Source organism: Ciona robusta, chromosome 3, assembly GCF_009617815.1.
Source record: "Ciona robusta chromosome 3, ASM961781v2".
NCBI lineage: Eukaryota > Metazoa > Chordata > Ascidiacea > Phlebobranchia > Cionidae > Ciona > Ciona robusta.
Window position 1 is genome coordinate 9,667,279 of NC_143237.1, and position 25,529 is coordinate 9,692,807.

Here is a 25,529-nt window from a genome sequence, read left to right on the forward strand (position 1 = left end):
ATAGCGGCTATTAATAACTTATTTTTTTAATTACTTTCTTGCCGCAAACTTTGCTTTAACCTTTTCAACTATAAGTAGTAATGCTGTACTTCGTGTTTGACTCTAGATTACGCCGAGCACGATTATATGAGCTGAGCTAGACTCAGGTATTTGCTTCCCCGAGGTGATGTGTAATTGTAAGTGGGGAAGCAGATCTTATCTCCTTAATCGCATAAATAAGCGAACGTGTCTTGCTTTTTGAAACGAAACCAGGTAAAATTGTTGGCTAAATAAACTTCTAGCTTCGCAGTAAAATCCAAAATTAAACATATAAGCTTTCGCAGTAGGCCTATACCAGTTAACACTTAAAATGTTTCAGAAAAAGATAAATCACGTATTCATTAAAACGAAGCCGTTGGTTTTAAATACAAAGTTTTTTTTCACTACAACTATTTTTACCATTATCATATTCTCCAGAACGTTTTAGAATATTTAGATTCATTAGGGGGGTTGCAGTATATAATAAACCTTTCGCAGAAAAGGGTATTAATAATGTAGCGAAAAATGTTCGGTCTATGTTACTTAAAAACATCACAAACCTGATTTCTAGAACCTATACCTATGACGTAATTATAGTTTGTCATAATTGATTGTATGATGTAACAATATGTTTACCCGTCACATTTGTTTTTTTTCCCTTGTAAGAAAGAGGTTAGTTGTTAACAAAAGCGTGGAAGTTTCTGGAGAAGCAATATGAAACTGGTAATGGGTAAAATCTGGTCTAAATTCCAGGTTTATTGGTCTTTCTTCGAGAAAAAAAGAAGAACCGTAAGCAGGGAAGTAAGAGTAGCCTATAGTTTCACCCGTGTAGAATTACATTTATAATACAGTTCTCGATAAAGACGTACTGACGGATAATAACTTGAAACTTTAATTTCATATGTCTCTTCTATTTGTGTCCACAGTGCCCCGCCTTGTGGTTATAAACGTGCCAATTGAGAGAGTATTCTAATACCAAACTTTCAACTATACAGCTAAATTTACAGTAATGAAGGATGGGAGATTATATTATGTGGCTTTACCGTTTAAATTGTGGAAGAGGCATTCAGGTACATAGCTTTTAAAGAAACCAAGCCGGTTTTAGATCGTGTTTTTAATCATCAGATACAGTTGATCATGACCTGATCACGCGTTGTTCATGCTTCGACCACGCCACTGGTCTTAAAATACAGAATTTTGCAAAAAACGTATATAATACCAAATTTGAGAGCAGTTAGTATATACTAAGGTCCTTAAGTTTGCAGCACATTTTCATATTATCTAGCTCAAAACGGTTATTCCAAAGAAATTTTTATGAACCCAAACATTTGTGGGTAGTTGTTTTGTTTATTTTAAACTGAATTAGTGAATTACATGTTGCTGTCACGGTCAATTTTGTGGTTTGAAACTTTAATATGTCAAAGAGAAAAGTCGAACTAATATAAACAATATACTTGCTGTATAGGCTACTAGTAGGAATTGTCGAAAGTTTTATACCTGTATGCTCGTTTAAAAGCTTTACCCGTCTAACGACGTGTATATGTGGTAAAAATATCTCAGAATCAAGTGCACGTACAATACTTGCGACAATTTCGCTCGAGGTGTTTTGTCCAACTTATCTAAACATAAAGTCTGCGGGTTTACCCATAATTTGACTACAAGGTAGTTGCACAACATATTTGCATGTCCACACAAAGAAAGATAAAGGAAAAGAACACGAACTATCAATACGAAATGTTTACGAAATTACTAGACGTCATCCCACAACCAAAAGGTATTTGAACACAAATGTTGCTAACACGGTAACTATATGTCTTCCATATCACCACTTGAGTAAAAATTGTTGACCCAATTTACAATTGGTTGAGAAATAGCCTACAAGTTAATAGCATAATAGTAGAAGTGGTGAGAGAACGCTTTGGTTTGCATCACCATCCATACTCTAGTTTACATATACACGGTGTTTAAAGCCAGATTTAAAAAATGGTCAAAAATTAACGTAACAAATTAGTTTATATACCATTTGTAAGTAATTTATGTTTCAAATTTCGATTTAATTCTTCCCCAAAGAAAAAAGCGAAAAAACTTTTTAGCCGATATACTATTTCTATAAAATTTGTATTTCCAATAATTTTTGTATCAACGGTTGCTATTCACCACACGCTAATTTTTTAATTGAATTAAATACTTCTTTTAATGCTATTGTGGTGCAAATAGGTGTTAAATGGGCGAATCGTCACGGTATTTAAGGAGCAGTATGCCCAACAGTGACGCAACAGACAGGATATTGGACAATATGGATGCGCAACTCAACGGGGTTTCTCGTTTAGCGTAAGTAACTTCTGAAATTACTTTTTGTTTGTATAAAAAAACTGCAGTTTGAAAGAAATAGTACACAGTGTAATATTCTTAGTTTAATGGCTGTTTAGTAGGATAGTTTTGAAATATAACCCAAATTGAAAAGTGTTGACATTATATTGTTTGGGTTTCTATCCCAAATCTTTTTCTTTGGTATGCCATTTGTATTGTTGTTTAGTAGTCTTCCTAAGCCTTCTTGATCTTTAAATTTTGTACTATTGTTACATTAAATAATGCATTTGCCAGTGACAATTTGTATGTTTTTACGAAGTGTTTTTTAGACTGTCGTTTAGGCGTTAATTCAGTTTCTTTGTTCCTTTTAAGTCATATTAGTTTTATTAGCTCAATTGAAGAGACACATGAATATAAGGTATGTTTGACCATCTATTACACAGATACAACATGACATCTGATGTAAATGACGATCCAGGCACCGATATTGAAAGTATTCGAGCGTTCAGAACATCAATTCAACTTCATAAACATAAAGATATAGAAAGCCAACCAAGATGTAAGACTAAATTGTTTAGCATTTTATGTTTAAAAAAGTTAATTAAATCTGACACGACTTTAGTGAAGGTTTTAAGACAACTGATCTTTTTGTAAAACAAAAAATGTTATACATCATTGCAAAAGCACCAGTATATTAAAAAGTGTTATTTTTGTTGTATTGTTATTAAAAAAAATAAAGTTATTTGTATCATTAAACTTGTGTCATTAAAGTTGAAATATATTTAGCTTATACAAAAGCAAGCAATGGTACAGCACCGGAAAATAAAGGATATTTACACAAGTTGTACGATAATGATATCAACTTGTTAAGAGAACTTCTGAAACAGGTAGGTCAGCAATTTAAATGTCTTTCGTTTTTTACTAAGTCATTATGCCAAAAAGTCAAAATAAACATGAGTTGTTTTTATGGCGTAACGGGACAACAACAGTCGTTATACCATGGGTGTTCTGTTTCATACACTTCGTGTCTGCTTACGAGTTATCACGTATCTAACTTTATGGGTAAGGATGATTATAGAATAATATAACCCAAAAATTTTAGAACATTGCAAATGAAGAGGAGGAATTCGAAGGCGAAGAAAAACAAGTTTTAAATGGAGACAGTAGTTCACATAGTCCGCATAACTCAGTATTGAACCGATCTAATGGAAATCATTCGTCTATGGTTGATCAACAAATGAATAAGTGAGTGGTTTCAATGTCTTATATGTCTCATAAGCATTGCTTGCATGACAATGTTAAATGACTGTTACGTGTTGGATCATATGCTTTGAAACCATCTAGTTGTAGTTAAAATATTTTTTAAAACCAAGTTTATTTTCTAACTTTTGTCATTCGACTGTTGAACCTGACAGAGTCGTAAGCAGATAACCATTTAAACCAAGATATTAATCTTCCTAGATCCAAGTCACCACCATCATCACTAAGATCTGGTGAGTTGGTTCATGAACCTTCAGCATGTAGTTGTGGGTGTGAGAAACAGGTGAGAGTTTGTGTTGTAATGTACTGCTCGAAGTATAATGAAAGAATAAATAGATGTAACTTACTTGTTATTTTATCCTTGCGTGGCCGAAAATTGAAACTCGTTATAAAACGGACGTTCATAAAGGTACAAAGTATGTTACTTTATGGGAAATTTTTTAATTTATTTTGTTGATTTTTCATTTAATGGAAAGGTTAGAGCTCCATTTTTCTGTGGCTATTGACCTAGTATAAAAGGAATCTTTCGAGTTGCTCTACTGGTAGAAAATAATTATTAAAATTAATAAATTATATTTTGCCAATATTTTTTTAATTCAATTATGAGTTAAATTGTAGATGGACAACATCTTGAAAGAGCGAGATGAATTAAGAGCAAGAGTGAGAAGAGGAGAAGCATCTCGTACCACTATTGAAGAGAGAAAGGAATTAGAGAGAGCTCTTCACTCAACTAAGTCAGCTTTGTTTCAAGAAAGGAAAAAATCTCGACAACAAATTGAAGATTTACAAGATGTGAGTATTGTGATGTAATAAACCAGGGTTGAATGGAATGATTATGATGTCATCAATAACTAGGGGGATGCATTTGATTTTTGCCATGCCGCATATGGGTGAGGTCCCACACGTGGGTGACCTGGAATTTTGGTTAGAATCACATACCTTTTCGTAATTTAGCAAATAAAACAGTTGCATGGTAATTACTAGTCATCACAAAAGCAGCAATTATCCAAACAATGTACATGGTGATATCATAATGCTTACAATGGTGGAGCAATCACAACAATAGATAAAGAACAAAAGATATATTTGTAGAAACTTGAAGAAATGGAGCATCATTATGAGGAGGTTATGGGAGGCAGGGAAACAATGAATGGAGAAGTTACAACTGTAAAGGTGGGAATTTATTTTAACAATTAATAATTAACAACTAATGAATTTTTTAATAATTGATTTTTGTCGGTTACGAAATATATAACACTTGATCTTGATTATTAATTAACACTGATACTGTATTGGTTATTGCACACAAATTGTTGGGATAAGAAAATTCCTTGTTTTTATTTAAAGGAAACAATTTTATGGAGACTGACATTTTACTTTGAATATTTGGTTAATTTTTTATATATATATATATATATACCACTGTCCCGTTTTTAAAACCCCGTTTATATTTGGGTATAAATGTTTTAGAAAAGGCACCAGAAAAATTAGGACTTTTCATATTTGTAATATTTCCATCCAGAATTTAACTTCATGAATAATTTACTCCCAGGTCGTTGAAAAAGAAGAAAACCCAAATATTTCAGCGTTGAAAGATAATTTAAGATCAGCTCGCGTTGAATTAAAAATAAGTCAAGAAAGTTTGAAGACGTTACATGCGAACTTTGACAGGTGGTTTGATGTTGGTATATTAGTTTGTTTGGTTGTTTGTAAATAAAGTAAGTTATATATATTACATGGGTGAGGCCTATGGTGATTGGTGGGCAAGCTAGGTTGCATTGGGTTTAGACCAAAGTCTGCTAATTACGCTAAAATTGAAAGCTTAATTGATTGACACTGAAATATTCATCTATTGGTTGCTTAGTAAGATTTAACCTTTGGTGACTGAAGACCCCACCCTTATAGAATGGAATTTCTGTTATGGAATGTCTATAATCTGCTTTAGTGGGGTCTAGATGGTAACACGCTGGGTAATGGGGTAATATGCATAAATTCCAGGTCTCAAAATATGTCATCGTTGTTCTGTTTTAACAAAGACATGTCCACAGGTTAAGAATGGAGAATGTTGATTTGAAACACCAGGTGGACAAACTAACAAGTCAAGACGGTGAAAAGGTAGAACTTGTGGTTTGTGCGCAGTTATAGTAATAAATATAAAGCTCATACAGTGGATTAAATTGGGTTTACCTCTAATTGTATGAAGGCAAACCTTTTCTACAAAACTGTGGTTTATGACCCTTATGGCAGGCCATGAATATGTCCCTGCCTGTGAATTGGTTGATATTTCACAAGCAATATCAGCCACCCATAAAATCACTGCTATTGTATATTATTTGTTAAGTGATACTTATCTACAATTGAAGTGCTGGTCAATTGGCAGGTGTATAGCACAAAGTGAATTCATATGTAGCCATTATATAATGGGACAATGATAAGGGATTAAGTAAAGACCCTGAAAACACTTACATATGTTATATAATGTGGGTTTATGGCAGCGGTTCCCAAAGTATGGGTCGCGACCCAAACATGGGTCGCACAGGGTTGTAGAATGGGTCGCGCCAAGGTGATGATTCAAATTTATTAAAACGAGTTTTTTTCTTTTTAAGCGTTCGGGTTAGGTTTGCGCTGTAGTTCAGCCTTATATTTACCATGTTTTTCTTAGCCAGGTGGGCTGTTTGTTACGAAATAGTAGGCATTCACACGTGGATTCATTGCATCATAATAGCGATTGTTTAACCTGGCAATTAATTACGACATAATAGCAATTCACACGTCGAATATTTGCGTCATAATAGGGATTGACACGTAAATCATTAGGCATGTAGGAGGTTTAAAGCAGGCTTGAATGTTAAAGAGGCACATGCATCGTATTTTAGCCTTTTTTTCAATAATACATTGAAAGATCCACACAAACAGTTGAAGATTTAAAAAACTCGGGCGTTGTGTCGATAAATAACTTTGAAAATGTGCGAAATCGTGCTGCGTAACCGTATTTTCCACACGAGCCGTTATGAATTAAACAGAGGTTAGATTATTACGTCATAGAATGCGTATTGTTACGTTTGATCTACGTTACAGATTACATAATTCGTTAGGGTTTATTGGCTGGGAATTAGGGGTTTAAGGTTTTTACTGCCATAAAACAGTACGAAAACAAGTCTATAACGTCCCTTAACTTACGTAATACATCACTATTGTGACAGAACATAATACTATTGTGACGTAATAAATCGTTAACCTTATACGCAAGTCCAGAGCCATAGAAATACCGAGTAGTCCAACCCATTGTTACGTAAAAGACAAATTGAACGGCAATTTGGTTCCAAAATAACACAGTAGGTATAGGGAAAATGCATGTTTTTCGGTAAATTAGAGAAAAACTTAAGTCTAAAAACAAATTTAAAGGTTGAAAAGTGTAGAAAACAAGTGTTATTTGTTTTCTGTATCAAAAAAAGTCAAAAAATGGAATTAGAAGCGGTTGATTTGTGACATTTTAGTCATTTAATGGGGGTAAATTTATATGTTTTTTCAAAAAAATGTTTGGTAATGTAAATAGAAGCTGTTTTACGCCTTTCCACAAAAGGAAATCGCAAATAAAACTCAACAAGTTCGTTTAAATTCATTGCGAAAGTCACCGCTTTTGCTCTATTTTGAACACACAAAGACGGCAGTTGGACTACTCGGTGTTTTTACGACTCTGCGCAAGTCAAGCGAATTACGCTGCCGCAGCATGTTTATCGCGCATTTTCAAAGTTAATTTGAACATTTTGAACCCAAAATTTTAGGTGGCCACCAGCTAAAGGATTACCTATGGGTCGTGAGATGTTTATAAAACTCTGATTTGGGTCGCGCTAAAAAAACTTTGGGAACCACTGGTTTATGGTTTATGGGATTGGTAAACTTATGGAGATGTGTGTATTTTCAAAATGTTTGTGGATTATCAATTATATAAAGATATTCGTTCATTGATTTAACATACACTGCTTGCATTGTATTCTACATAGCCATGGCCCTACAGGTATGTATGTTAAGAAGCCTTGTGTTAATGCCAGAGTTGGATCATTACAACATAATATTCCTTCATATAGTAGGGTGGGGGAGATGGGACAGCTTTAGTACATAATATCCAAATATCTGGATCGTGTTTTAAACAATTAACAACGATCTATGGGAGGCGTGATGATACGGTTTTATAATTCTTTGAGTGTTTTTTGTTTACTACTAAATTGGGCGAGAAAACAGAATATAAAGGTGTCCCATCTTCCCCCACCCGACTATACATAAATATGAACATAATTCGATTCTTTGGTTTTCCAGGAATTGGATAAATTATCGTCAGAAAACAAAAAGTTGAGGGAAAGACTTGATAAAGTTGATCGTGAGTTGATTGAAGAACGGAAGAAGTTCGATGAAGAGGTTCATCTTCTTCATCAAGAGAAGGAGAAACTTAATGAACATGTCATGCATTTATCACAGGTGGGTAAAGTGTATTGTGTGTCCGTATATATCGGCATGTATTTGTCTCAAGTGGGTTGGGATGTGGTGTATGGGCAAACTATATACAATACAAAGTGTATAGGTGTGGCCATGTGGGTGAGGTTCTACAGTATGGCATGGGGACATGAGATTTAGGTCAGAGTCCATTCATGATTATCCTGACACCCACCGTGCTACAACCTATTAGTGACTACTAAGTTAGGGCATTGTCTGCCAACTATTGTAACTAAGTGGCCATGACCAAGATCACAAGTAGTTACTATCGAGCATTGAACCTGGTATCCGTTTTATTACAAGCGCCTGAACCATAAAGCTGGGTATGTAAACAACGATAAATGAAATTCGCATCTTTGTTACAGACAAATTAAGTTGTAATTTTACAGTTTTTGGAATTTATTATTTTTTAGAAATCGCGTGAATTATGCAAAGATGTTGAAGAGAAAGAAAGGAAAATATTGGAGGAACAAACTTACAAGGAACGAGGGTTGAATCAACAGAATAAAAGTTTGAACGATAAATTGGAATGTTTGAATGGCAAGTTGTCAGCTTTATATACAGAAGTAAGTTTGTAATCCGCTTTATATGGTTTCCAGGGATAATTAGCAAGGGCATTAAACTTTTTCGTTTAAGGGTAATAAGTGTTTCTTTTTGCATAAACTTGGACAGAGGCTTTGCCAGTGTATTTTAATATAGCTTTTGTGGAATTAGCAATTCAGTTGTTTTGTATTATTTCTTATAGAATGTTAAAGTATGAGCAATTTGAAGTATTAAAACAGTTTTACTTTGGCCGACATTGGTCAAAACCTTGATAGCACCATTAAACTATCACCACTCATATAGAATGTTGCATTCTGTTTGATTAGAAACTGGGAATAGAAAAAGATCTTGAAAACATTGAGTTAAAACGCGAAGAAGAGAAAAAAATTCATGACGAAAATGAAGAAAAACTTCGAACAGAAAACAAGGAAATTCTTTCAAACGTTGAAAGTTTGCAACTGGAACTCGCACATGTTATTTCAAAGGTAAATTTTTTTTATTTGTTCTTTAAACCAGTGTTTCTAAATCTTTCTTTAATAAAAACTTTTTGTCGGTTGTTTTATTCACCACTTTGCAATAATTGGGATCCGAAAGAAACAAGGCCATTTGCAGAGGTCTGCTTTCACTGGTTTCGGATCAACTTTTCTGGCATTTATTTGGTACCGGTGTTTAAATGTCCTGTATCGGTCATCTTTAGAACTTGTGTATCAAAACAACCATAAAATACCCTGTATATATACCAATGTCACCTATGTATTATACTTTCACTATAATTTGAATGAATGAATGAATGAATGTAACTTACTTTATCCTCGCGTGGCCGGAAAACGACAGTCGTTATCACACGGGTTAACACCTCGTGCCAGCTTACGAGTTACCATGTATGTTACTTTGTGGGTGATTATTTTTTTTGAATTTTTTTTTCATTTTTATGTATGGCTGATAATTTGGACAACCCATTAGTGACCACTGGGTTGGAGCAATTGCCGTTAAGTGTCTTGCTCAAGGACACATACGCCCACAATGGTAGCAGCGACGAGCCTTGAACCCATTACCTCTGGGTTAGAGGCAGGCGCGCTAACCACTACGCCACGGCGCCGGGTTATTTAATCAGCTTTAAATTCCCCATGAAACCCATACCAACACAAGGTCACGTTATATTAAATACTTCGTGTGCGACAGCTTTGGGTCAACCAAGATCAATTTATATTCAGGCGAAAGATCTTTCGGTGGAATTTGAACACAAAGAACATTGCTTCACAAACACAATATCTGATGTGTGTCATAAGTTGTCATTGTTACATCGTAATATGAGACCGTTGTCTAGTGATCTGAGATCCTTTACATTCCCAGCAAGGTTAGATTATTTATAGAAACATTATCCTGATATTACTATTATGGGTGAGATCATACTACATGGCATATCATCAGACCTGGGATTTATGCCAGAGTTTCCTATTGCCATTATTACCCATGCTACCAGGCATAGTTTAATATTAAATTGAAATTTTCTGTATAAATTTCTGTATCAAGTTAATAGTATAGTTTTTATACCGAATAAAATTTATTATAGAAGCTTAATTATATGATTATAAGCACCAAACGAGAATTACTTTTTTTGATGAACTAAATTGACAGAAATACAAAAGTCACTGAAATTGTTGTTCAGTTTAAATGTATTGAGATTTATTGGGATTTAATTTATAAGTGGCTTGTCATAGATCACAAGTAGTTTAATATCGATTTAACTTTCCTAAAGCTGCTTTGCTTGATTACAATGATAGAAATTATTTTTTAATATAGGTTTAATTAATTCAGGTTATGTATTAGGCTATGAAAAATATTTATTTTTATTAGTAGTCAGTTTGGTTTTGAAGCGTTTAAATCGAAACCCACCAGAACCATTACATTCCTAGTACAAAAAGGCAACACTATATAAAAAATGTTCTTACAACTGCAAATAACTAAACATTTCCCACACATTTCCAGCCAAAGTGCTTGCAAGAAGTCACTCGCAGAACTCACAGAAATATCTGAACTCGTCAGTCGAGCTGGCAACGAAATATTAAGCGAGGTCGTTCGACTGCGACGAGACGCTCGTAAGCGACCCGATTTCATGTCCACGCTTCGTAGCAACAGTGATGCTAGCATCGCTTCTGAGGAAGTTAAAATGCTACGGTGAGAGGAGTTGTTTAGCTTGTTTGGTATAAAGTTATAACGTTAACAAGGAACCAACAATGTACCAGCTGAAGAGGTTTAACCTACTCGGCTTACCTTATTATAACAATATATAATACAGTATTATGTTATATTATGGTGTACAATAACACATATAATACAGCAGTGCTCTTCAACCTTTTATGGGTTGGTGAACCCCTAAAGTTGTTGCGTCAAACTCATGCACCCCGGATAGCTTTAAAGTAAAACTAATGAAGTTTCACAATTTCCAGTGATGCAAGATATAGAATTCATATAAAAAAAATGTAGGAAAGTGGCTAAATTGGTTAAAAAAGTTTAAAATGAAAAAATATTGCTGAAAATTGTTGAAGTTTGTGATGCACCCTTGTATACCTTTTTGCACTGGTGCACCCCTGGCATATTTTGGTGCACCGTGCACACCGGTTGAAGAGCACATACAATACAGCGCAGGTTATACCAAAACACATTGCCATATTTCAAAAACTTCGTGCCGTTTATCAGTTACCATGGATAACTTGTATGGATTGTTGTTTTTTTATGCATAAACAACCCATAAGGAAACACCTTATAAATTCGATTTGGCCTGTTGTAGACTGGTGGTTTCCAACTGCCAGTCGACACCAATTTTTTCTTACCTAACGCAAGATAAATCATTGCAAAGTTGTTGAACTGTATATTTATCATAAATGTACAAAATTTTGCATTATGTTACGTAACAGCAACATTAGAACAACAAAAAAAATTACAAATATGTTGTATTTACGACAATTTTTTATTCCAGAACAAAGTTAACGGACAAGGATAATGAATTGCAACATCTTCAAAAAACAATGAATGAATGGAAAGATTCAACCACACAAAGACTTGCCAAAAAGTTTCAAGAAGAATTAAATTTACAAGTTGAAAGGTGGAGCTTGTGGTCATGTATTTAGTGGTTCTTAACACATTTTTCTTTGGGACTCAATTTGGAAATCTTGCTAAAATTTATTGGCAATGTTTTTTACTGAAGTTGTATTTACTGATACAATGATAAAAAATATAATGTAATGTGCCACAAGCAATATTGGTAGAAGGGGCTACTTTGTATAAATACAACGTAGTCTGAGAGTCTTTGAAACCTTCAAATGGACGAATTTTAGAATAAATGTTTCTTCTAACTTCTAGAAAGATCTCACAGCAAAGAAACGACCAGCTGCGCCAGATGCTTAACGGGGCAAAAGTAAGTTAACTTGTGAGCATGAAGTGTATGTGAATGCCAAGGTTTCACCAACTTTTTTCTTACAATTTCTTTTAATATTCTGTTACTTCTGCTACCAGGCATAATGTAAATAAAATATCCAGCACACAAAATGTCGAACATAAGTTTTTTAAAGATAATTTCTTTTTCCAAAATTGTTCGTAAACGTCACTGTTAATAGTATAATATATGCTAGAGTCTCGAAAATTGTATGCTTTTGCCAACCCCTGAAGTTCCTTTCGCCTTCCTCAGTTTAAGAGGCCATCCTGTTAATCATACATGTCTAGTATATAGTTACCACAACACCTTGCTCAGGCACCCGACCCTCCCACCTACCAACACAAGCCACCCAACCCCACTAATGGAACAAGTACTGTGAAACTTCTTTGTCATTTACAAGGGAGGGTGAAGCAACTCAGAACAGAGAATGATGTAAGAGGTTTTCTAAACAAGAGTTATTATCAAGCGTTTCTTTAAGACCACATTTTAGACAACTTTTGTAGCTGTACCAAACTTTTTGTTAGTGTAGTGGACCGACATGTACATCTCAGGTTATAAATTCAAAAATTACTATCAAACTTTTAGTAATACAAGTTTCTAAGACTACACCTCGAACAACTTTTATGCTTCTTGGTGTGACCAACATGTCCATCTCAGGTCCACTGGCATGCCTCACCCTAAGAACCTATATAGATGAAAAACATAGTGGTCAGAGCTTTGGTTTCTGGGCCAGAGGTTACATGTTCAAGGCTTGAAGATGGGGCATCTGGTTTAACTGTGAATGCAAATTTGGGTTTGCCTTGCTGTAGAACCTCACCTATATAATATACAATTGCCAAAACTAAACAAGTAAAGATCCACATTGAGTTGTACCCTGGGGGTTTGTTCACTTTTGTTATGTATTTTTTTCATGTGGGTGAGGTTCTTGTCAAAGACCTGGGATTTAAGCCAGGTTTGGCTATTACCCCAACACCCTTGTTCATCTTTCATGTGACCAGCGTGACTCCCTCCTGGCTCCTCCTATATTAAATATGGTTATTATATCACTATCTGTTTTATGACATCATATTACCTTCATTCCAGCTTCTTCGTTCCAGCAGCTTCATCAGTGAACTAACGGACCATAGAAATCATGAAGGATAAATTTTATATTGTTTCTATTTCCCTGTATATGTTTAGTCAAACTAGATAGATCCACGTTTAATAAAGATCTTCCAACTCTGCTTAGTTTTTAAAAAGTGCCAAAAACTTTGCCTGTAACATCCTAATCTAAGGAGCATCAAGACTTGGTATATGTCCTTGCTTGGCAGTTACCCACAAAGTTGCATACGTGGTAACATGTAAGCTGACACAAGGTGTATGAAACAGAACACCCGTGTTATAACTACTGTCGTTGTCCGCCATGTGAAAATAAATTGTGTGTTTTATGTGAATGTTAAAAATCACATTTCTAATCTAAAATCAAGACCCCACATACAAGATCTTCCATTTCACTTTTTTGGATATTTTATAAAGTTGTTAATTAGGTTTCAGATCTATATTGTCTCAGTATTAGCATATATTGTGCGTAACGTTATTTGCAATATCCATGCAATAGCACACTTTAGTTTTGGAATAAAATCACCACTGACAACAAAGCGTATTAATCTGGCCCCTCAAGTTCCATGGCTTTCTATGGTGTAAGACCTCACCTTCATAAAATAGAACACAGTCTAACACAGAGGTAAAATATAGACTCACTTCTTAGGGATCTTTAGAACACGTTTAATCCCAGGTATTGATTAGGAATGTTTAGAACGCTTTCAAATCTAGATATTGAGTAGTAACCAACACCCAATATTCGTCGTGAACATCATCTCTAAAGCAGATGCCGCTTCTGTAAAACATAAAAACATCATTTATATACCAGAATATTAACAAGTGGGTAAAGAACAAGTATGGTTTATATGCATGCAGGGATACATAATGTCCGCACCGACAGCGACGTTGCAGATTAGGCGTGTGACGTCGCGCGTGATGTATTTAAGAAAGTGATAAATCCTGAATAAAACTTTAACAATAATAAGGTAACAAACGCAAGACACACAATTTGCAACATTGCTGTATAATGTATGTAGTGTAATAATATTTCTGTGCCGTACTATAAAGTTATATTAGTAGTATGTCATATAATAGGGTGGGGGAATACGGGACACCTTTATCACATAATGTTAAAATATCCTGATCTTGTATTACCCAAATTACAACGGTCAATTGGAATCGTGAGGGTACGGCTTTATAACTTTTTGAATGTTATTTGTTTACTAACAAATTGCACGCGAAAATCGATTGAAAATTTGTTCTATCTTCCCCCTTCCTACCATATAATATTACTAGTGTAATAAAACAGTATATAACTGTAATCTTGCAAAAAATCTTAACTGTATTAACTGTAGCCTTCTGGTAACCCTTCAACTTGTAACCTGGTATGGAACCAACTTCAACTAAACCGGAACGTGGTAGCTAACTTCGAAGAAGAGGCGTTTTATGCGCGGAGCAATCAAGGCGGGCGTAACCAGCTGATGCGAGGCGTCGGTCACGTGAGCAATCTAACTAGTTCGCTTCAAGGATTAAATGGCGGGCTAGTTGTGACATCAGTTTGATATTGTGACTTAACAAACTAAGTTCTCGATTTTATATTGTCGTTTCAAGTGCGAATTTAGCTTTAACATCGTGTCTATTCTATACGTGTGAGGTGTTAGGGAAATGCAGAACCACAGTAACTCATCAGCGGGTACAAAGTGCATGAAACAGAATACCGGTGTTATAACGACTGTCGCTGCCCTGCCAAGCCACCAGGATAAACAATTTCCATTCATTGATTCAACACGACCGTACTTCTATATGCATTTACTTGGGAACTTGACATGAAGAGAATAATTGCTCAAATTATGTGTGACCAATTTAGAAGAAAAATGTTGATGAAATTCACAAAAAAAAAAACATGCAACTGCGTAGGAATTTATTGTCGCGAATTGCTTTGTTATAGCTTCTAATACTGTGTAGCATAGAAAACGGCTGCAACGGTTATACCTATGTACAATTAAGGCACAAAGCGATACAATTAGCCTATAAAACAATAAGAAATATGCTGCATTTATAGACCACTGAAAAGTTTCGGTAGTTACAGGCAGACGTTAGTGTGAAAGGTGTTTTTTTTCGCTTGAAAAATTTTCATGGAGGGTTATACGTTATGTGCGGCGCTAAATAGTGATGACGTGTCAAAATACGTAGTAATGACACTAAAATGACGTAATCGCTTATAGTCAAACACAAAACCAAATTTAAGGCGGGTGCAGTTTTTCTACAAGCCGCCAGTCCTATTAAATAATCTGTCCAGTGGTGAAGAGAAATCTAAGGCTGGTTGACATGGATCTGGACGTGGAACTCCAGGATATCTTCAATAGCTTTCTCAAGAAGATCGCTGTCGAGAGCAACTTGCTTCACTTCATCCTTGCTTAAGGTTGTTGATCCTCGGATGGTGAGCTCACTTGCGACTCCGGCGAGATCTTGTTGAAGACCTTCCTCGGTGAAGTGGAGGACGCTGGAGCTTCCTCGTGGGTTGAGACGGAATTTGCGATCGTCGTTTCCGGACACGATGCGGTAACGGACGTTGTTGCGAAGTTGTTTCAGGGAAGGTTGCAGCTCCAAGATGGGTGTGCGGCGTGTGAGTGTGGCGCGATTCAGGTGAACCTCAAGCGGGTAGCTGGTGTTGACAGTTCCTCTGCCATGACGGTTCGAAACTTCGATAAATCTTCCACCATCAGCAGACCTCTTATGTCTACGTCGTGTGTCACCACCTGGCATGCACGCGTAGCACACGCTATCCTTGGGCCTCATAGCACCCTGGAATCCACCATTTGGAGGCATGCCCATCTGTGGACCACCGTAGCCACCAAACTGAGGGAATTGTGGGAATCTTGGAACTCTTTGTTCAAAGTGGCCGCTCATGCAATGTCTGGAAGGAATTGAAAATAATTAAAATCAAAATTTAGATAAAATTATAAAATACAACTTTAAAAGCAATTATGACAAATATATTTGAAATAACCAAAAGACGAGAATAAACAACAAATCGATAATTTTTATTACAACCTACATTATTCTAGGATTAAATTTTAAATCATTACACTTGTTTTCTAAAGCAGCTCTTCTGGCATTTATTTGCGTACCAACGTTTCAACGTCCTATACAAGTTGTCTTTATTAGACGGTAAATAATACTTAACTGTGCACAAATATTTTGTGTATCCGGCAGCAGCAACAAGTTATTAATTAATCAATACAATACAACAATAACTTACCCACTGCCCATGCGGAAGAAACCACCTCTGCAGCTGCAAGAGAATCCTCCGTAACTATTTCGGCATCCAAAGTTGCAGCTTCCCCCTCCCATCTGGCACTCATCAACGTCACCGCATCCTCCGCGCATCTTCGCCAATCCTCTGCAAGATTAAGTGGTTAGGGTTACATACCTTATGCTCGCTGTCGAGTAAATTTGTCACCCCATGCTCATTGTCAAGTTGGGCAACCGGCACACATGGTGTATTCATACACCTCATGCTCACCGTCAAGTTATAACATGGGTTGTCTTCCTATACACCAGACACACATGGTGTATTTATACACCTCATGCTCACTGTCGAGTTATAACATCGGTGGCTTCTTATACACTAGACACACATGATGTATTCATACACCTCATGCTCACTGTCGAGTTATAACATCGGTGGCTTCTTATACACCATACACGCATGGTGTATTTATACACCTCATGCTCACTGTCAAGCTACATCGACAGGACACACCTTACTAAACAAGCAGAGTGACCAACCACATAGTAAGCACATATTGATCATAACACAAAACTTACGATGGACATCCACATTGGAACGTTCCAACCCTGTTGGAACAGCTTTGTCCTTGCGAGCACGGGCTGTGAGCGCATTCGTTCACATCTTGGCAACCTCTACCGTACATAGTGGGTCGGAAACCTCGGGAACAAAGACATCTGAAGGAACCTGGGATGTTCTGGCAACTTCCAGCGCACGAGCTTTGTTGCCCGCCACATTCATCAACATCTGTGGTAAGTTGACACTTTGTTATTAATGTTACAACCTTAAATGACAGGTTTTTTTAAGCATATGTTGTTTAAATTGTCAGCCATACACTAAAAAAAAGAAAAATAAATGTACAAATAATTACCAACAAAATTGTGGTAATTTGTAAGTAGGCATAAGGTGTGTGAAACAGAACACTTGTGTTACAATGACTCTTATTGCCCGCCATGCGAGGATAAATCAGATACATTGATCCATATAAACCATAACATATAGTTTCCAACTTACCCATGCAAGCTTGTCCCATGTCATCTCTCCTGTACCCACGAGGGCACTCACAATGGTAACCACCTGGATCATTCCTACAAACACCACGTGGACCACAAATACCTGGCATATCAATGCACTCGTTCTTATCAACACATTGTGCTCCCTGGAATAATGAATAGTGCAAACTGTTACTTAGAGTAATATTGTGATAATGAAATATTGATAACAAAGAAAATTTATCATGGTTTGCGATTTCTTTTCTTTTAGTTGTTTTAAATAGCCTTTGCTACTCCACTTAAACTGATACTTAAAATTTATGCTATGCCAGAAATATAAACAGAATATCTTTATTTATAAAAACACAGACTTTCTGGCCAGATTTAGGCATGTTCATGATATAATGATATTTATTTTGGCACATAGCAGCTCATATATATAAGACACAATCCGCTTCATATTCATGCACAGCTATGCTTGTATAATACTTAGGTAGCATTAAGTAATTCCTACACTTGCCCACCTCTTGTGTGAAACCATGTGGACATTCACATTTGAATGAACCAACTGTGTTGATGCAAAGGTATTGGCAGTTGTGACGTTTGGTTGCGCATTCATCAAGATCTGTTTAATGTATTTGTTTAAAACAAGTACATTCTATAAACAAATATCATGTTATACATGGGTTACTTCTTATACACCAGACAAACATGGTGTATTCATACACCTCATGCTCGCTGTCGAGTTATAACATGGGTGTCTTCTTATACACCAGACACACATATTGTATTCATACACTTTATGCTCACTGTCGAGTTATAACATGGGTGTCTTCTTATACACCAGATACACATGGTGTATTCATACACCTCATGCTCATTGTCAAGTTAAACCATGGGTGTCTTCTTATACACCAGACACACATGGTGTATTCATACACTTCATGCTCACTGTCGAGTTATAACATGGGTGTCTTCTTATACACCAGACACACATGACATATTCATACACCTCATGGTCACTGTCGAGTTATAACATGGGTGTCTTCTTGTACACCAGACACACATGGTGTATTCATACACCCCATGCTCACTGTCAAGTTAAACCATGGGTGTCTTCTTATACACCAGACACACATGGTGTATTCATACACCTCATGCTCACTGTCAAGTTAAACCATGGGTGTCTTCTTATACACCAGACATACATGGTGTATTCATACACCTCGTGCTCACTGTCAAGTTAAACCATGGGTGTCTTCTTATACACCAGACATACATGGTGTATTCATACACCTCATGCTCACTGTCAAGTTAAACCATGGGTGTCTTCTTATACACCAGACATACATGGTGTATTCATACACCTCATGCTCACTGTCAAGTTAAACCATGGGTGTCTTCTTATACACCAGACATACATGGTGTATTACACACCTCACACACAATACATTGTAGCATACTCACCAACACAAGCACTATTATCAGCATCGATCTGGTAACCCTTGGGGCAAATACATTCGTAACTTCCCTCTGTGTTTCGGCAATCAAAGCTGCATGGGTTGGTTGGTGCAAGACATTCGTTGATATCTGTTGACAATGAATGTCATTGGTGATGTCATAATTAAACTAGTGCCAATGTAAATGGGCATTGGGATGCAACTGTTTTTTTTTTGTTCCTAAATGGGTATTTGAATTCAAACACGGACATAAAAAAAGGATGCATAGACATTTTTTCAATTTAAACTTTTGTTTGCTGTATAAGACTTCAAGTCTACAATATACCATATTATTAAATTAAATGTAGTTGCCAGGCATAATCTAAGTCTAATGTATCTATTTTCAAAATACTTTGCCGGCTATTCCAACATTCTATACACATTTATAAACTTACAGGGAAGAGAATATACTCACCCATGCAAACCTTGTTTGACCTGGTGACCTCGTAACCATGGGAACATGCACAACGGAACGCACCAAGGGTGTTGATGCACGTACCGTGCGCGCAGAGCCCAGGTGTCACTCGGCAGTCGTCAATGTCTTCGCCAGTGGGTTTGTACCCGGCACCATGGGGACATAGTTGAACGAACGCAGCTGAAAAGTAAATTAAAGAATAAGAAAGATTCTTATAACACCAAATAAATTCATATGTTTTATAAGTTTTTATAAGAAAAATATATTAAGTATATTTTGCTACCGTTTTTACCCCACTGAGGCAGTTTACAGAAACTTGATAATAGGCTATATATTCTATTCTATGAAATTATGGCAATTGAATTTTTTTAATAAGTATTGCCAGCTTTAGTCTTCCAGAATTTCTAGTTGTAAGAAGGTTGAATATATTATAAACACTCAACAACAGGGAATCTTTGTTATAAGTACAGTTGTAAAATAATCTGTGATTTCATTAAAGCTTTAGCTACCCTAAATTTCTAGAAGTTAAAGATTAACGAGCTATAGCATATAAACTCACTTGTTCCATACACTGGGCACGCCTCACAGTCTTCACCCCATCCCTTGCCACGGTTACAACAACATTCAGCTTTGGTGAATGGAAGGCCAGTGGTTGAGGTGACTTCACACATACGTTGGTGGACTTGAGCGTAACATAATCCTTGTCGGGTGTCTGGGTCGAAAAGGTTTTGTTAAAATAAATATTTCGTTCTCTATTCTTAGTATATTAATATAAGTATAGGTACCAGTATAGAGCATTGAACCCGGTATCCTTTTGTTACAATTCAAGCACCAAACCAATAAGCCACAGTGTGGGACAAAATCCCTTTTTATTTATTTTATCCACAGCAAGTTATAATTACATCAAACCTCTTTTTGCAGTTAACATTTTCATACTTTGTGTAAAAACATTATATTAAACACAGATATCCAATTTTTTGTAGGATCAAATTTTTTAACGATCTTAACATAAGACAACCCCTCCCAAAGTAATATATAAAATTAGTTACCCAAGATTAGATTCCCAAAGCAATTTATAAGATTAGTTACCCAGACACATCTTGTGTTCCTCATCATACATGTATCCTTCATTACAATCGCATCTATACGTTCCATCGAGGTTGATGCACACGCCATTGTTGCATACGTTTGCCACATCACATTCGTTGTCATCTGGAAGTTATAACTCCATGGTAAATATCATTTCAATTTAATTAATATAATCTTTGTTACTGTACTCAGGGAGATAAATAAAATTTGTTTTATATTTTATATGCTATAGTTCAACTATAGCATGTTTACCTACTCTCACTTTAGTGCCAATTCCCTGTTTTATTGATATAATTCATATATTCTTGGTTATCATATTCGAAAATAAAATGAGAATTGTTGTCATTTTGAAAACGTTTCTTAATAAAGCATGCTACTGTATTCAATGATAATGGACGGGAGATCTTCCCTTAACAGCTTGGCTAAATAAACCAGCATAATGCTTCACATTTATAGTATGGAACAGGATATTTAACATACCAACACAAGTTCCTGTTGAAGAAGTCCTGTACCCCGGTTGGCAGTGACAGACAAAGAATCCAATCATATTCTTACAAGTCATTCCATTTTCAGTACAATCATTTAAGTCAGGAGATGCGCATTCATCAGTGTCTAAATTAATTTTAAAGAAGGTTTTAATTTTTTTTATAAGCCTAATGCTTTTTACACTTTTATATTAATTTTTAACAAAAAGATTTTAATGTATAGAAAATTGATTATTTTTAAAATATTTTTTTTAAAGTTCCTTTTTGTCATGACTCCTTACTGTTCTGCCATTTTACCAATAGTCATGCTTATGCCTGTTTACCATTCAAGTCACATGAAGGTCATGATATTTTATGTTTTTTACACTATCATATTATTTTTTACAAAAAGATTTTAAATGTATAAAAAAATAATTATTTTTTGAAATATTCAAGTTTATAGAAGGTCATGATATTTTACACAACAGTGTTGCCTCACCTTTGCAAGTGTTTCCATCTTCACGAAGTTCGTAACCATCGGGGCAAGCACAATGGAAGCTGCCGATGTCGTTTACGCAGCGGAAAGCACAGTTGTTGTTCAATCCAGGTTTGCATTCGTTGACATCTAGTGATAAAACATATTGTTAAAACTTTGATATTTATTTCGTATTTAGCACAAAACATACTAAAAACCAAAAGGCTATAGGATAAGGGTTCGAGGCACAAGCAGGATGCAGGCATATCTATGGGCGAGACACTAAAAGTCAATTGCTCCAGCTAGGTGGTTCGTTATTAGTTATCCGAATTGTCAACCATACATTGAACTAATCACCCACAAAGTTACATACATGGTAACTTGTTGACTGGCACAAGGTGTATTAAATAGAACAACCGTGTTATAACGACTGTCGTTGTCTCGCCATGTCAGGTTACATTTATTTTATTTACCAAAACAAAAAAGTAATAAAGTCACAACCCCTCACCCAAACAAGTCATGGCTGGTCCGTTATAGAATCCATCATCACACGCGCATTCGAAAGCTCCCTCCGTGTTTGTGCATGTTCCGTTACCACATGGTGATGCTCCAGAGACACACTCGTTCACATCTATAGATATAATATAAATTAATCATCTATAGATATCATATATTTTAACCAGACAAACATATCATATATAGAAATATCATACATATTTAAATATAAAACAAGATATGACTGACTCCTAATTTTCTTCTATTTGTTGTTTCAATTTAATATTTGTGTCAACACCAACAAATAAGTAAAAATTATGTTAACTAAACCTAAAGGGGGTCACATAAAAGTATTTTGACTTTATTTTGAGTATAACTTTTAATCATAATTTAAATCTTTTAAAAAGTATGACATATTTTAACTCTTTAGTTTAAATTGTAGAACAATGTACGCTGATACTGATCGTCAGGCAGCAGAGCAAATATTGATGGAACAAAATATGTTCTGACCATAGATATTGAAATTACAATATTTGGACTCAAAGGTCTTATATTAAACTTATGTATGGTCTTATATATGGGTGTTGAAATTAGTTTTGATCATAAGTTATAACTTACCAACGCACACCACACCGGATGCATCGAGTGTGAACCCGTTGGTGCATTCGCAACGGAAGCTACCCGGTTGGTTGACACATCGGCCGTTGACACATGGGTTGTTTTCATCACATTCGTTGAGGTCTAAAGACAAAAAAAAGAAAAAAGGTAAAACTTGATAAAGAAATGAAAGAAAAAGAGAGAAAAAATGGAGTAGAATGTTCTAAATAGGTGAGTCTTACTGTAAAGTATGCCAGAAAACCTAAAACCTTTTGGCTGCTACCCCATACATATATTCAGCACCTATATACAACATACTATGGGACAGGAACAAAATAAAATCTCCACCAGTTTCTAAACTAAAGTTTATAAAACCAAGTATTTAACTTCTAAATGACACTAAACAAAACTCTCATGATATAGGAGGCTTTTACTTTTCAAGAGGGAAGAAAACAAATCTTCAACTCACCAATTCCATTTGGAGTAAACCCGCATCCCTGAGGGCAGATGTTGGCAAACTCTTGCGTTCCGTTTGCGGGGCAAGCTTCACAATCACTTGTGGCTGTTCCCCAACCACCTCCACCACACCGACAACAACATGAGGATATGGTGACAGCTGTGTTACCAGGGTTGGCGCATGTGCCTTGGGAAATTGTCTCGTAACAATGAGCTCTACGTTGGTCTGTGATGTTACAATAGAAAGATATTGAGGTATTTATTTTATGCGGTAGAATAAGTCTACTAATGTAAATAATACATGTAATGGAATGTTATGGAATTATTAAAACATAATAAACAAAATATAACTTCTAAATAGCTTTAAACAAAGAGTTGAAAAAGGTTAAAAAAAATACATAAAAACATTATATGAAATGGTGAGACAAATGTGTGACTTTTAAACGCCAAAACAGGAACAGACCCCTGTGTTCCATAGTATATAAGTTTACCTACTACTATACTACCCACCAATACAAGTCTTCTTGTTAGAACTGACGACGTGTTCATCTGGGCAGTCACATTCAAACCCACCAGGTGTGTTGATACAAGCACCATTCACACATTTGTCGCCAACATCACATTCATTGATATCTGTAAGAAATAACAAAGTTTAATTAAGTTGCCAACTATACAATGTAATGGATTATGAATTACAATACAACCCCATATTTATTACTATTTCCTAAACCTATCCAAATTTTAAAAACATAAAAAAAATGAACCAATTTTTATTAACTGCGAGAAGTCTTCATTAACTAATACAAAATGGCCGACCAATTAATTAAGAATTTGTAACTTTGTTGATTCCATACATTGTTTTTTTGTTAACAGTCCATTTATATTAAAACTCTTTACAATGTCGCTAAAAAACATTTTTTTAAAGATGTTAACTTGCGAATCCAAGTAGTTGTAAATACACAACTAACCATTACAAAATGACAATTTGCAAATTTGGGTCAATATATACACACGGTATGGTATCACAAACTCTAAGTAAAGAATTCCAGCAGTAGTTATAAATGAACCAACTTACCATTACAAGCTGCACCGTTATCACTGTTGTAACCATCAGGGCAATAACATTTGAATGAACCATCCATGTTCTGGCAAGTACCAATACCACACACTAATGGATCTTCTGTACATTCATCAGTATCTATATAATGGCAGGGTGTTTGTTAGTGTTCATGGGCGATTGCTCCAGAAAAAACATCATCCACAAAGTTACATAAGTAAGCTGGCAGTACATAGCCACACATAAAAACAATCTTCAATACAGTTACATATATGGTAACTCCAAGCCGGCACGAAGTGTATAAAACAGAACACCTGTGTTATAACTACTGTCATTGCCCCATCATGAGAGAATAAACAAGGCATTCAGCCTGGCGTTAAATCAAATTTTCATACAAAAATCACATTAATCACGGATTTCCCATGTTCGATGACAATGAGTGTATTTAATAAACAAAAACTGTAGACTAACTTATACTTAAACATCCATGTATCAAAGATTGTCAATGCCCCGACATGCAAGGATAAATAAATAACTCTTATTTAAACTACAGACTCACCAATACAAACTCTGCCGTCAGGTGTTACTGAATATCCTTCATTACAATCGCATGCAAATCCACCAGGTGTGTTGTCACAGAAACCATTGTTACATTGGCCTTCTTCATCACATTCATTCTTGTCTGTAATAAGGACCATTGTAATGTCATATTATAGTCAAAGGCATTACGTTAAGGGTGTCAGGAGTGGCATGTTACATCAATTTTTTTAATTTATAAATTATAAGATATTCGCCTTTATAATTATAAGATAAATAATCAAAAGGGTTCCCCCGTTTTAACTGAGTTTTGATTTTAAAATTATTTAAAATAAACGGAACAAACTTAAAATTATTTAAAATAAACGGAAAACTCACCAACACAATCCCCATTGTCGGAGATACGATATCCATTGTCACAAGTACAAGTAAAACTTCCGAATACATTCTGGCAAACACCACGTCCGCACGGGTCTCTGTCGCATTCATTCACATCTGGATGAATATTATGATTGTTAGTTTACATACAATAACATAGGGCAGTAATTCGTTGTTTGTGGGTGAAGTTTAGGCCAGATTTGGCTGATGGAAAAAGTTACTTTGCATATAAACATAAACGTTAATCTGGGTAACATTTTGGGTTCCTGGGGTTTCATGTCACCCCTCTATTGAAACACGGCTTTCTTATGTTGTAGTAACCATTTTTAAGTGTAAAATTGTCTTTATCCACAAAAATTCCAATTCCCGAAAAAGTTACATACATTGGTAACTCGTGATCAGGCACGAGGTGTATATATAGCACCTATCATTGTCTACTAAGCAAGAATATAAACAATCAAACACAACAACAAACATCATTTACCTTCACAAGCCTTATCATCATTAATAGGGTGGAATCCCTGGTTACAATCACACACAAATCCTCCTCTTGTGTTTGAACAATCTCCATTTGTGCAAGTTCCACTCAAGTTGCATTCATCAATATCTAGAATATAACATTGCTATAAATAGGCACCACATTTT

At 35.5% G+C, this 25,529-nt stretch overlaps 2 protein-coding genes and 3 long non-coding RNA genes across 6 annotated transcripts in view; 2 read left to right on the forward strand and 3 right to left on the reverse strand.

Annotated features, from left to right (window-relative positions):
* Positions 1-1,546: 1,546 nt before the first annotated feature.
* On the forward strand, positions 1,547-13,695 carry LOC149739210 (uncharacterized). 2 transcript variants are annotated; one of them, XM_089875678.1, is made up of 19 exons: positions 1,547-1,792; positions 2,236-2,349; positions 2,772-2,887; positions 3,115-3,215; positions 3,431-3,573; positions 3,790-3,871; positions 4,207-4,380; positions 4,681-4,761; positions 5,141-5,259; positions 5,637-5,703; positions 7,906-8,064; positions 8,493-8,645; positions 8,949-9,107; positions 9,837-9,979; positions 10,612-10,800; positions 11,603-11,728; positions 11,986-12,040; positions 12,374-12,490; positions 13,142-13,695. In XM_089875678.1, exons 2-19 carry the CDS (start codon positions 2,243-2,245, stop codon positions 13,199-13,201), a joined length of 2,151 nt encoding a protein of 716 aa, XP_089731804.1. In that variant the 5' UTR covers positions 1,547-1,792; positions 2,236-2,242; the 3' UTR covers positions 13,202-13,695. The 2 variants fall into 2 exon arrangements, with proteins under 2 accessions (XP_089731804.1, XP_089731803.1); XM_089875677.1 differs by lacking the exon at positions 1,547-1,792 and having other exon boundaries at positions 2,142-2,349.
* Positions 10,168-13,930, reverse strand: LOC149739211 (uncharacterized). Its single transcript, XR_016384712.1, has 2 exons — positions 13,799-13,930; positions 10,168-10,778 (listed from the first exon to the last, which is right to left on the reverse strand). It is a non-coding gene; the product is annotated as an uncharacterized LOC149739211 (long non-coding RNA).
* On the reverse strand, positions 11,575-13,269 carry LOC149739212 (uncharacterized). The gene is made up of 2 exons (XR_016384713.1): positions 13,131-13,269; positions 11,575-13,078 (listed from the first exon to the last, which is right to left on the reverse strand). It is a non-coding gene; the product is annotated as an uncharacterized LOC149739212 (long non-coding RNA).
* A 1,112-nt stretch (positions 13,931-15,042) lies between the features above and the next one.
* The window catches only part of LOC149739213 (fibrillin-1-like), a 34,083-nt gene continuing 23,596 nt past the window's right edge, over positions 15,043-25,529 (reverse strand). The window contains exons 41-59 of the mRNA XM_089875675.1: positions 25,369-25,491; positions 24,885-25,001; positions 24,529-24,651; positions 23,988-24,110; positions 23,423-23,545; positions 22,926-23,138; positions 22,478-22,600; positions 21,873-21,995; positions 21,389-21,514; positions 20,906-21,037; positions 20,426-20,548; positions 19,896-20,048; positions 19,337-19,516; positions 18,890-19,012; positions 17,947-18,047; positions 17,445-17,589; positions 16,970-17,177; positions 16,401-16,541; positions 15,043-16,055 (exon numbers count right to left, since the gene is read on the reverse strand). Of these exons, the coding sequence (XP_089731801.1) occupies positions 15,452-16,055; positions 16,401-16,541; positions 16,970-17,177; positions 17,445-17,589; positions 17,947-18,047; positions 18,890-19,012; positions 19,337-19,516; positions 19,896-20,048; positions 20,426-20,548; positions 20,906-21,037; positions 21,389-21,514; positions 21,873-21,995; positions 22,478-22,600; positions 22,926-23,138; positions 23,423-23,545; positions 23,988-24,110; positions 24,529-24,651; positions 24,885-25,001; positions 25,369-25,491 (3,104 nt within the window). The 3' untranslated portion in view covers positions 15,043-15,451. The remainder of the gene's footprint in view (positions 16,056-16,400; positions 16,542-16,969; positions 17,178-17,444; positions 17,590-17,946; positions 18,048-18,889; positions 19,013-19,336; positions 19,517-19,895; positions 20,049-20,425; positions 20,549-20,905; positions 21,038-21,388; positions 21,515-21,872; positions 21,996-22,477; positions 22,601-22,925; positions 23,139-23,422; positions 23,546-23,987; positions 24,111-24,528; positions 24,652-24,884; positions 25,002-25,368; positions 25,492-25,529) is intronic.
* On the forward strand, positions 20,427-23,139 carry LOC149739214 (uncharacterized). The gene is made up of 2 exons (XR_016384714.1): positions 20,427-20,568; positions 20,882-23,139. It is a non-coding gene; the product is annotated as an uncharacterized LOC149739214 (long non-coding RNA).

Excerpts from the sequence above, each read along its gene's own strand:
- LOC149739210 (XM_089875678.1), top strand. The coding sequence starts at position 2,243 with ATGGGCGAATCGTCACGGTATTTAAGGAGCAGTATGCCCAACAGTGAC. Across the intron at positions 10,801-11,602 it reads GAGGAAGTTAAAATGCTACG|AACAAAGTTAACGGACAAGG; the intron begins GTGAGAGGAGTT and ends TTTTTATTCCAG. Across the intron at positions 12,041-12,373 it reads AGATGCTTAACGGGGCAAAA|GCACCCGACCCTCCCACCTA; the intron begins GTAAGTTAACTT and ends CACCTTGCTCAG.